The sequence below is a fragment of the Anomaloglossus baeobatrachus genome, chromosome 1, assembly GCF_048569485.1.
Source record: "Anomaloglossus baeobatrachus isolate aAnoBae1 chromosome 1, aAnoBae1.hap1, whole genome shotgun sequence".
NCBI lineage: Eukaryota > Metazoa > Chordata > Amphibia > Anura > Aromobatidae > Anomaloglossus > Anomaloglossus baeobatrachus.
In genome coordinates, this window is record NC_134353.1 from 226,953,189 (window position 1) to 226,965,565 (window position 12,377).

At 53.0% G+C, this 12,377-nt stretch overlaps 1 protein-coding gene across 1 annotated transcript in view; it reads left to right on the top strand.

Annotated features, from left to right (window-relative positions):
• The window catches only part of SETD7 (SET domain containing 7, histone lysine methyltransferase), an 80,648-nt gene that overhangs the window by 55,585 nt on the left and 12,686 nt on the right, over positions 1-12,377 (top strand). The window contains exon 6 of the mRNA XM_075348504.1: positions 3,397-3,514. Within this exon, the coding sequence (XP_075204619.1) occupies positions 3,397-3,514 (118 nt within the window). The remainder of the gene's footprint in view (positions 1-3,396; positions 3,515-12,377) is intronic.

Sequence of the window (12,377 nt, forward strand, 5' to 3'; positions counted from 1 at the left end):
CAGATCACATCAGTTTGCCATGCTGCCGGCAGAAAGCAGACATGTTGCTGTGCGGAGCACACAGACACGCGTGTGCAGTCCCATTGATTTTAATTGAATCTACTTGTGTCAGTGTCTCCAGTATGTAAGAAAACTGGCGTCACACTTGCCAGAAACAACGGCAAAGGAAAAGAGCTCGCTAATATAGATTTAGGCCTCCTTCACACATCTGAGATATTCCATCCACCTCACAGGTGGGGCATATCAAGATGCTAATTAGACAGCATGACTATTGCAGAGGTGTGCCTTAAGCAGGCCACAATAAAAGGCCACTCTAAAATGTGCAGTTTGATCACACAGCACAATGCCACAGATGTTACAAGTTTCAGGGAGCTTGCAGTTAATATGCAGACTGTAGGCATGTCCACCAGAGCGGTTGCTCGTTAAGTGCATGTTACTTTCTCTACCATCATAAGCAATCTCCAAAGGCATTTCAGAGCATTTGGCAGCGCATAAAACCAGCCTCACAACTGTAGACCACGTGTAACCACACCAGTTGAGGATCTTCACATCCAGCATCTTCACCTCCAAGATGGTCTGACACCAGCCAGCTGGACAGCTTCTGCAACAATCGGTTTGCATAACCAAAGAATTTCTGCGCAAACTGTCAGAAACCATCTCAGGGAAGCTCATCTGCTTGCTCCTTATAATTGGGGTCTCCACCTGACTGCAGTTCGTTGTCGTAACCTATTTGAGTGGGCAAATGCTCACATTCAATAGCGTCTGACATGTTGGAGAGGTGTACTCTTCACGGGTGAATCCCAACTATCTTTGACAAGGCAGATGGCACACTGGCAAATGGCAGTCACACCAGATACTGTCTGGTTGTCTGCAACCCCTCTCCCTTCACCCCCCCCCCCTTCAAATACTGTAAAACTGCACATTTTAGAGTGGCCTTTTATTGTGGCCAGTCTAAAGGCTGCTTTACACGCTGCGACATCGCTAGCGATCGCACCCGCCCACGTTGTTTGTGCGTCACAGGCAAATTACTGCCCTGGTGAACAATATCGCAGGTACCCGTCACACGACCTTACCTTCCTAGTGACGTCGCTGTGGCCGGCGAACAACCCCTTTTTTAAGGGGGGCGGTTTGTGCGGCGTCACAGCGACGTCACACAGCGGGCCACCAATAGAAGCGGAGGGGCGGAGAGCAGCCGCATGAACGTCACTCCCACCTCGTTGCCGGAGGACGCAGGAACGCTGTTGTTCCTGGGGTGTCACACGTAGCGATGTGTGCTGTCTCAGGAACGACTAACAACCTGCGTCCCAAACGAGCAACGATATTTTGAAACTGAACAACATGTCAACAATCAACGATTTGGTGAGTATTTAGGATCTTTAGCGGTCGCTCGTAAGTGTCACACGCAACAACGTCGCTAACGAGGCCGGATGTGCGTCACGAATTCCGTGACCCCAGGGACATCTCGTTAGCGATGTTGTTGCGTGTAACTGGGCCTTAAGGCACACCTGTGCAATAATCATGCAGTCTTATCAGTATCTTGATATATCACACCTGTGAGGTGGATGGATTATCTCGGCAAATGCTCAACAGATTTATACAAATTTGTGAACAATATTGGATAGAAGCCAAAAACAAAAATCTTGTGTTTTTATATTTTTGTTCAGTATTTTTCACATTTTCCGTTTTCAAACAGCGTTACAAGATCGAAAAACGCCAAAGAAAAAAATAATGGTACATTTAACCATCAATAGAAGAATCCAAATACAAACGTGAATAGAATTTTTTTTTTTTTTTATAAAGTTACTCCTATATTTAGCTTTAGAATTAATAATAATCGTATTAAGAGGGGAAAAAATGCTCTAGAAGAATTAGTATATGTGACTTTTCGACACTCGGTTATCTCAGTTTGTGGCCAGCCATTTAGTTTCAGTATTCAGACCTCTAAAGTTGCCATTAGTCTACAATCTGTAATCTAGGCCATATCCAGTAGAAAAATCATAGCTTATTTCTAAAGCCTTGCACTGTAACAAATCCTTTACTTGTCCTTGTACGTGCAGGTAAGAGGATATGCTTGTCCAGCAGATCGTAAGCTATCTATATCTTTCTATAAAGTAACTTGCGGATTGGTTTCAGAGGTCATTCCAAAACCTCTCTAAAAAGAAAAATGATAAAACTTAAACCATTCTTTTATGTCTTTAGATGTACTGTGTATTTGTAATTGTATCCATTTGCTACATTTTCGGTAGAGATGTGTGGCTCCACATGACATGCACTGCTAGGCTGTGTTCACACCAGCGTTTTTGCTGCATTGTTTTGTGTTTTTGTTTTTCTTTTTTTTTTTTTTTTTTTTTTTTTTTTTTGTTTTGTGTTTTTCTAAGCAGCTAAAACATGATCTCTTGGCAGTAAAACTGTTATGTTCTAAATGCCCGTTTTTCAGTGTTTTTTGGGTGCACATTACATGTGTCCTTTGTCTACGGTACATGTTTTATTCACAAAAAATAGTTTTTCTTCATAAACAATAATGCAGAAAGAATTGCCATGCTGTAAAACTAAAAAAATCTCCCCAGTTCTCAAATTGTTACTGTTTTGCTAGTACTGTGTATAAAAACTAAAAAAAAAGCAGCTTTTAATTTGCATTAAAAAAATGTTGCATGTGAACATTGTATTAAGCAGGCTTTACACGCTGCGATATCGTTAATGATTTATCGTCGGGGTCACGTTGTTTGTGACGCACATCCGGCTTCATTAACGATATCGCAGTGTGTGACACTTATGTGCGACCTAAAACGATCGCAAAAGCGGCCAAAATCGTTTGCAGCGGAGAGGTCGTCCTGAAATTAAAAATCATTCTCTGCTTATTAGCGATGTTGTTCCTCATTCCTGCAGCACCACACATCGCTGTGTATGAAGCCGCAGGAGCGAGGAACATCTCCTTACCTGCCTCCACCGGCAATGCGGAAGGAAGGAGGTGAGCGGGATGTTTAGGTTCTGCTCATATCCGCCCCTCCGCTTCTATTGGACGCCTGCCGTGTGACGCCGCACGACCTGCCGCCTTAGAAAGGAGGCAGAACGCCGGCCAGAGCGACGTCGCAGGACAGGTAAGTCCGGGTGACGAGGGTAAGCGAGGTTGTGCGCAACGGGCAGCGATTTGCCCATGTCGCACAACAGACGGGGGCGGGTATTATCGCTCGCGAGATCGCAGCGTGTAAAGCCCGCTTTAGCGTTCCATAGACTTTGAATCCACCAATTTTTACTTTCTATCAAATGGAAAAAGCCTTCAAAGTGCCTGCTCAGTTTGTTCCTACACCTTCTGCTATTAGGGAGTCCTTTTCTGTATTACTGTTCAGCTTCTGCTGACTATCTCTGGACTTGCATTTCTTTTTTTCCCTTCTGTAGAGTCTATGTAGCAGTTTCCATGATTTCTAATGCTGGAGAAGGTCTTTACGCTAATATAAGCACAGGTCCTCGTACTGTGATGTCATTTTATAATGGTGTCCGGATTACACATCAAGAGGTATGACTTCAGAAACTAAAATACCTTATGCTGTGCAGATTACATTACTGAATAGTATGGGTTTACTAACACGGCATCTTTAGTGCAGGTCAGAGGTATACACCAAGTTCTCCCTATATACTGTCTTTTTTGTCGTATAAGACTGCTTTTTAACCCCTAAAAAATCGGGGGTCGTCTTATACGGCGGTGCATGGTGCCGTCGTTTACACACTATAAAAGATATTCTCTCCGTTCCTGTGGTGCTTCCAGCTGTTTCTTGCAGTCCGCAGGCACGTAATAGTCCAGTGCACGGTGCGGCCGCTGCAGGATGTCGGCTTTACTGCAGTTGAATGCTTTGTGGTGCCGTATACCATTCAACTGTAGTAAAGTGCTGACCGCAGCGGCAGCCCTGTGTATTGGACGGTATCACGGAGGGGTCTGTGGTCCACAAGAAGCCCTCCTCCATGATCGTGTCCAATACACAGGGCCACCGACGCTGTCACCGCTTTACTGGATTTGAATGTTTTGTGGCGCCGTAAAGCATTCAGCTGTAGTAAAGCCATGACGACATCCTGCAGTGGCCGCTCTATTCACGCTATCATGGAGGGGTCTGTGTGACTGTGGACTGCAAGAAGCAGCTGAAGGCACCACCGGAACAGAGGAGAGGTGAGTGTCTTTTTTGTGTGTAAACAACGGCGTGATAGGGGACAGAGGGGAACCAGCAGGAGGACATTATTAAACAATGGGCACATTACTGCAGGGGACATTACTAAACAATGGGGATATTACTGGGGTCAGCTTAGGGGTACTTCACACACAGCGAGACCGCTACTGAGATCGCTGCTGAGTCACGTTTTTTGTGACCTCATTAGCGATCTCGCTGTGTGTGACACTGAGCAGCGATCTGGCCCCTGCTGTGAGATCGCTGCTCGTTACACACATTGCTGGTTCGTTTTTTTTATTGTTGCTCTCCCGCTGATAAGCACACATCACTGTGTGTGACAGCGAGAGAGCAACAATCCTGAATGTGCAGGAGCCGGCGTCTGACAGCCTGCGGTAACCTGTAACCAAGGTAAACATCGCGTAACCAAGGTGGTTACCCGATATTTACCTTCGTTACCAGCCTCCGTAGCTCTCACGCTGCCAGTGCCGGCTCCTGCTCCCTGCACACGCTAAGTTAAGCGGTGTGAGCTGGTAACTAAGGTAAACATCGGGTAACCATACCCGATGTTTACCTTAGTTACCAGTGTCCGGAGCTTCCAGACGCCGGCTCCGTGCAAGCGCAGCGTCGCTTGCACGTCGCTGCTGGCTGGGGGCTGGTCACTGGTCGCTGGTGAGATCTGCCTGTTTGACAGCTCACCAGCGACCATGTAGCGATGCAGCAGCGATCCTGACCAGGTCAGATCGCTGGTCGGATCGCTGCTGCATCGCTAAAGTGTGAAGGTACCCTTCCTTACACTAGAGTGTATATAGGATATATCCCAAACTCTATATTTTAACTGGAAAAGTTGGGGGTCGTCTTATATGCCGGAATATACGATACCCAATTTACAGTCATATGAAAATGTTTGGGCACCCCTATTAATGTTAACCTTTTTTTTTTTATAACAATTTGGGTTTTTGCAACAGCTATTTCAGTTTGATATATCTAATAACTGATGGACTGAGTAATATTTCTGGATTGAAATGAGGTTTATTGTACTAACAGAAAATGTGCAATCCGCATTTAACCCCTTAACGACCTTGGACGTACTGAGTACGTCATGGTGACATGGTGCTAAACGACCCATGACGTACTCAGTACGTCATGGCGAAATCGCGGTCCCGGAGCCCCGGGGAGTGAAATTTATTTACTTAAATGGTAGATTCGGGAAGCAGGGGACCTCTGCCTGACCTCAGGAGGGGTGGTGCCTCCTCCCCAAACCTACAGAGGCTGTGATTGGCTGACGAACGCCGCTCAGCCAATTACAGCCACTGTAATGTTCCAGCCATTGAAAATGGCTGGAACATTGAAATCCAGCCCTGATCAGTGCTGCTGTAGCACTGGCCATTGGCTGGAGCTGGGTGATCGATGCTTCACCCGCCCCCAGCTCTGATTGGAGAGACCGGTCTTGTGACCGCTCTCTCCAATCAATGTGGATCTGCGGCCTGTGATCGTCCCTAGAAGCCGAGGAGAGCGGTAAGTTGTTGTCCCCGCCGCCCGCCCCTGTCCCCGATCGCCCCGCCGCTCGCCCCTGTCCCCGATCGCCCCGCCGCTGCTCCCGCTTCACCGCTGTCCCCGCCGCTGCTCCCGCTTCACCGCCGCTGTCTCCGATCGCCCCGCCGCTGCTGCCGCTTCACCGCTGTCCCCGCCGCCATGCTCCCGATGCACCGCTGTCCCCGCCGCCATGCTCCCGCTGCACCGCTGTCCCCGCCGCCATGCTCCCGCTGCACCGCTGTCTCCGCCGCCATGCTCCCGCTCCACCGCTGTCCCCGCCGCCGCTCCCGATCCACCGCCGTCCCCGCCGCCATGCTCCCGCTGCACCGCTGTCTCCGCCGCCATGCTCCCGCTCCACCGCTGTCCCCGCCGCCGCTCCCGATCCACCGCCGTCCCCGCCGCCATGCTCCCGCTGCACCGCTGTCTCCGCCGCCATGCTCCCGCTGCACCGCTGTCCCCGCCGCCGCTCCCGATCCACCGCCGTCCCCGCCGCCATGCTCCCGCTGCACAGCTGTCTCCGCCGCCATGCTCCCGCTGCACCGCTGTCCCCCGCCGCCGCTCCCGATCCACCGCCGTCCCCGCCGCCATGCTCCCGCTGCACCGCTGTCTCCGCCGCCATGCTCCCGCTGCACCGCTGTCCCCGCCGCCGCTCCCGATCCACCGCCGTCCCCGCCGCCATGCTCCCGCTGCACCGCTGTCTCCGCCGCCATGCTCCCGCTCCACCGCCGTCCCCCGCCGCCGCTCCCGATCCACCGCCGTCCCCGCCGCCATGCTCCCGCTGCACCGCTGTCTCCGCCGCCATGCTCCCGCTGCACCGCTGTCCCCGGCCGCCGCTCCCGATCCACCGCCGTCTCCGCCGCCATGCTCCCGCTGCACCGCTGTCTCCGCCGCCATGCTCCCGCTGCACCGCTGTCCCCGCCGCCGCTCCCGATCCACCGCCGTCCCCGCCGCCATGCTCGCCACTGTCCCCGCCGCCGTCGCACCCACCTTTTTCAGCCGCTGCTGCCCCTGATCGGCGGCGGCCGCCGCCGCCTCCTTCATCGGCTGCCCCTTCTCAATCGCCACACCACCTATCCCTCCATGTGCTGCAAGCCACCCTCCCCCCACGTGGGGGGAGGGTGGCTGGCTTGCAGCACATGTGGGGGGAGGGTGGCTGGCTTGCAGCACATGTGGGGGGAGGGTGGCTGGCTTGCAGCACATGTGGGGGGAGGGTGGCTGGCTTGCAGCACATGTGTTGCAAGCCCCCCTCCCTCCCCCTACATGTGCTGCAAGCCCCCCTCCCTCCCCCTACATGTGCTGCAAGCCCCCCTCCCTTCCCCTACATGTGCCATCTCTCTCTCGCATCAGACTCTGCCCCCCTCCCCGATCTGCTGCCTGCTCTCTCCCATTTTCCATCTACTGCCCCCTCTCACCCTCCTCGATCTGTTGCCTCCTTCATCTGCTGCCTCTTCTGTCTGCTGTGATCCTGCTGCCTAGATCCATCCTGTATGGTAGGTATCCCCATCTCACCCCCCCCATCCTCTGCCGCTCCTCCATCCGCTGCGCCATTTCCCATCCATCCGCTGCGCCATTTCCCATCATCCATCCGCTGCGCCCTTTCCCATCCTCTGCCGCTCCTCCATCCGCTGCGCCATTTCCCATCCATCCGCTGCGCCATTTCCCATCATCCATCCGCTGCGCCCTTTCCCATCCTCTGCCGCTCCTCCATCCGCTGCGCCATTTCCCATCCATCCGCTGCGCCATTTCCCATCATCCATCCGCTGCGCCCTTTCCCATCCTCTGCCGCTCCTCCATCCGCTGCGCCATTTCCCATCCATCCGCTGCGCCATTTCCCATCATCCATCCGCTGCGCCCTTTCCCATCCTCTGCCGCTCCTCCATCCGCTGCGCCCTTTCCCATCTTCCATCCGCTGCGCCCTTTCTCATCTGCCGCCCCGCCCTCTCGCATCGCATTATCCAGCGCAGTTGCTCGCTTCCAGACTGCAGTGGATGATGCGATGCGAGACTCGTGCATTGCTCTCACGTTTGGCACTGGTCTTAGTGGCAGGCGCTCTTTTTTTTTTTTTTTTTTTTTTTTTTTACTGATGTCTGTATTTTTTATTTCGCCAAACTAATTTTTTTTGTATGGGGGGGGTCTAGTTTCCAAAATGGGATCACATGTGGGGGAGCTCCATTGTTTAGGCACCTCAGGGGGTCTCCAAATGAAACATGGCGTCTGCTAATAATTCCAATCAATTTTACTGTGAAATGGCGCTCCTTCTCTTCTGAGCCCCGCCGTACGCCCAAACAATTGATTTCTTTATCGTTCCTATGGGAGACCCAGACCATGGGTGTATAGCTACTGCCTCCGGAGGACACACAAAGTTACTACACTCAAAACGTGTAGCTCCTCCCTCCTAGCATATACACCCCCTGCTAGCCAGTCCTAGCCAGTTTTCATGCTTTGTGTTTCAGGAGGATCACACACACATGCATTCTCTGATTTTGTTTTTTGATTTTTCCTTTGGACAAAGATTTGGAAGAAAAGCGGGTCCAGTCTGGACTCCCGGCATGTCCCTTCACACCCCACTGCGGGGCTGCTGTTAAGGTTGATTTTCAGGGCTGTATCCCTTTCATGCCGCGCTCCTTCACCATCCCATGCTGGGGCTCTGGCTTGAAGTCGGAGCCAACACGGTTCTCACTGCTTTGCAGGAGACCGGTCTCCATCCGCAGCCCTTTTGCAGGACCCTGCTGGACGGAGCGATCACCCCCCAGGACCCTGGCAACCTGCGTCTCACAAGCTAAGTATATGAGACGTTATTACCACAGAAAGTGGTCTTTCCAAGGGTCCTTTATGTTTATTTATTGGGGGAATGTGTTTTATGTTTGGTGTTAACATTTCCGTCCGGTTCTCCAGTTTTCACTGGAGAACCGCGCTGATGGTGCCTGTGTGTCGGCCGCATGTTTTACTCTAGGCCCCGGCTTCGCCTGGGGCCTAGTTTCGGTTTCCACTGTCTCTGCATGTCAGTCATGCAGAGAGGCAGTGTAGCTCCGCCCAGCGGCTGTGCAGCACAAGCGAAGGGACACTCCTCATTGAGGAAAGATTCCCTCCCCTGGCTACCTCACTGACAGAATCCTTTTGCCGCTCTCAGAGTAGGCCCCGCCCCCTCTCCTCGCTCCGGTCGCCATGTTCTCAGCGTTCTCTGTGCCTGCATGGGCACAGAGATTCCACAGTGTGACAAGTGGGGACCTGGGCTGAGGGACCAGGGGGCACAGACATGTCTGTTTAAACGATTGGCAGCCACAACCTCCGGTTGTGCAGCTGCTTGTTTTATCGGTTTATATATGCTGGGGGCCAGTCTTGACAGAGCCCCCACCTCTGCAGCATGTCTCACAGAGCAGGGCTGCAGGTTGTTTTTATTATGCACTGCAGGTAGTCTCGTACGGCTGTACCGAGCTCATAACCATGGTGGCCCCTCAGCTTGGAGGCAGAGCCGAATGATTGCTAATTAGTGGCCCCTCCATCTGCTCCGGTTTCGGTGGCTGACCCCTGAGGGAATCCTATTTCCAGGGGTCGGCTGTCCTGGCATCTGCTGAGCATGCAGCTCCCCTCTCAGGGCGTTTTCTGCTTCAGCTCGCTCAATAAAGCTCACAAAGGACTCTCCTTCTGGACTCAGACCCCGTCCTCCTGACAGGGAGACGCAGGGTCCCCTGTCCTTCCCCGTCCCGCAGCTCCGATTACGAGCTGACTCACTGGACGAGGAGGATGTCTCTACCAGGGGCTCGGACGCTACTTTATGTACATTGATCCGTCCGTACGTGACGCAGAGCCGAATGATTGGATTGCGTCCATTATACTTGTACTGGACCTCCATCCGCCCGTATCAGGGGAGTATTCCCCGCTGGCAGAAAGGCATCAGTATACCTTTAACAGGACGAGGAGTGTGTTCTTTAACCACTCCAGTTTTCAGCCTGCTGCGTCCAAGCTCACAGCCTGTCCTGCAGACCCCAAAGCGGGGTTCTGCGGCCTGTTTCCCCCTCCCATCAGAGGTGGTCAAGGAGTGTACTCATTCGCCAAACGTGGCCCCTCCAGTGTCCAGACTTTCAGCCCGGTTAGTTGTATCAGTGGCTGACGGCACCTCTATAGGGCTCCCACGGTACATTAATTTTGTACTGGACCCCAATCCGCCGGAGTTACCTTACCTAGGAGAACACAAAGTGTGTTCCTTAACCACTCCAGTTTTCAGGCCCCTGTGACCAAGCCCAGGGTCCGCTCTGACAGTCGCTTCCCATGAAGCGTGATTCTGAGGACTGTGTTTCCCCTGTCCACCAATGGTGGTCAAGAAGTGGGCTCAGTCACCTCAGGTGGCTCAGCCCGGACCGTTATGTCAGTGGCTGATAGCTCCTCACTTAAGGTTTTGCGGTCCGCCCGGTCGTCCTTGGGCCAAGTCGGTATTGGGGCGGCAGCAGCTTCGTTCTCCTCAGCTTTACGGCAGTGCGGTTCTTTTGTACCTTCTCTGCTTGTCTGGAGGAGATGCATTCCCTCACAGGGACTCTATGCCCAAAACGGTTGCCTGAACTTCCAGACTTCAGTCTTTTCATCCTATGCCAGGTCTGCCATGCTGGACACCGCACGGCGGTGGTCTTGGCTACTTTCCTCGCTATCCGCAGGCTCCTGTGGCTTCGGTAATGGAAAGCAGATGCCTCTATAGGGGTTCCTTGCTGGGCTCCCCTTTGGTGGGACCAGTCTCTTCGGAACCAACTGGATGAAATTCAGGAAGCTCTTGGCGGGGAGAGTTCTTCCTTGCCACAAACCTAAACCAGGGAACCTGTCCAGGACAGGAATCAGTTGAGGTTTTGGTGGCGTTCCTCCATCTGATCGTCCTCTAGCTCGGCCTTGGTTCATAGAACCAAATAGCTTGAAGCTGCGTCTTCAAAAGACCGCAGGAGATGCTACCACGGAGTCAGCTTCCTCCGAGCTATCTAGCCACGCCAACCACCTCCTTGGTCAGTGGCAGGCTCTCTCCACTTGGCGACGTATGGTTCTACCACGTCTCCGTTCAGTGGGGGCGGGATCATATCTCCCATGGCTACAGGATGGATTTCTGTCCACCCGCCAAACAGATTTTTTTCTGTCACCTCCCGGCTCCAAGGCCGCCGCCTTCTCACAGGCCGTGGCATTTCTTGCAGGCCAGTGGAGTAATTGTACCGGTTCTCGACTGGGAACGGTTCTGAGATTTTTGTTCAAATCTATTTCTAGTCCCCGAAGAGGGCGGTGCCTTCCGACCTAGATCTTAGCTTTTTCAGCATGGTCAGGTGTGGCATTTTCACATGGAGCCTCGGTCTTGTTCCGTGTGTTTTTTTTTCACCGGATCAATCAAGAACCCAAGGAGATTCCCTAGCAGCCATCGGCATCAGAGATGCTTTTCGGCAGGGGTCAATCGCAGTTTCACACCAGCATTGACTACGTTTTGCCATCGGAGTGGTCCAATTCGTGGCTCTTCCCTTGGGGTTAGCCACGGCCCCTCGAGTATTCTCATTGGGGCTGCTGTGATTAAGGTCCTGCACCCCTAGGGATTGGCAGTGATCGTTTGCCCTGGACGGCCTTCTTCTCGGGGCTTCATCCAGTGCAGACTCTTAGCAGAGTACTTCGCTTACTCTCGCCACTCTAACCTATTCGGGTGGCTTGTCATTCTGTTCAAGTCCACTCTGACTTCGAACCAGAGGTTCTCAGGGACGCAATTCGAGACTGTCGGCTCTTGTGAAGCTGCTCTTAGTCGATCAGTAGTCCCTCCGCTGGCGGTCGACGTCGTTCTATCAGACACCAAATACTGGTGCTGGTCAGACGGTGGCGTCAATGGAAGCGATTCCTTGCCCAGTTTCTCCTGCGTCCTCTGAGACTGGATGTTTTCCGCTGTACACGCGAACTCCCTCCTTCCACGGGGTGGTGGCTTTGCCACTGACCAGGGGCTCGTTTTCAGTGGTGGTTTCGGCCACTCTGTCTCAGGGACGCTCCTTCCTGGCCCCGTCCCGGGTGATCCTCACCAGGGTGCTGGTCTTTCCGCCTTGGGAGCAGTATATCTCCACCGTGGAGCGCAGGGCGCTTGGACTCTGTCCGCATCAGCCCTCTGGATCAATAGGCTGGAAATCAGAGCTCTTTTTCTAGCTCTCTACGCCTTCACCATCTGTTGGCGGCTAGGCACATTCGAGTCCAGTCGGAAAACGTGACAGCGTTTTCCTACATCGACTTCCAGGGCGGGACACTCAGCCGCCTGGCAATCTTGGCGCCTCAACATTCTTCAGTGGACAAGGGACTCCTAGTCCACCGTATCCGCAGCCCACATCCTAGATGTCAAAACTGCGAGGCAGACTATTTCAGCTGTCCAACCGTGGTCCACAATCCTCAGGTTTTGCGGTAGACACACTGGCTCATGTTTGATCCCAGCTTCGTCTCTACCTCTTGCCCAGAGTCCTGCGCAAGATCAGTAAAGGGGGCCGTCGGGTCATTCTCTTACTCCAGACTGACCCAGGCAGGCTTGGTACCCTGACCTGCTCCTTTTGTCCGTTAGGTTGCCATGGTATCTTCCGGACCGTCCAGACCTTTTCTCAAAAGGTCCGTTTTTTCCGTCAGAATTCTGGATTCTCAGATTGACGGCGTAGCTATTGAGTCCTGGATCTTGGCGACTTCTGGTATCCTTCCTGAAGTCAT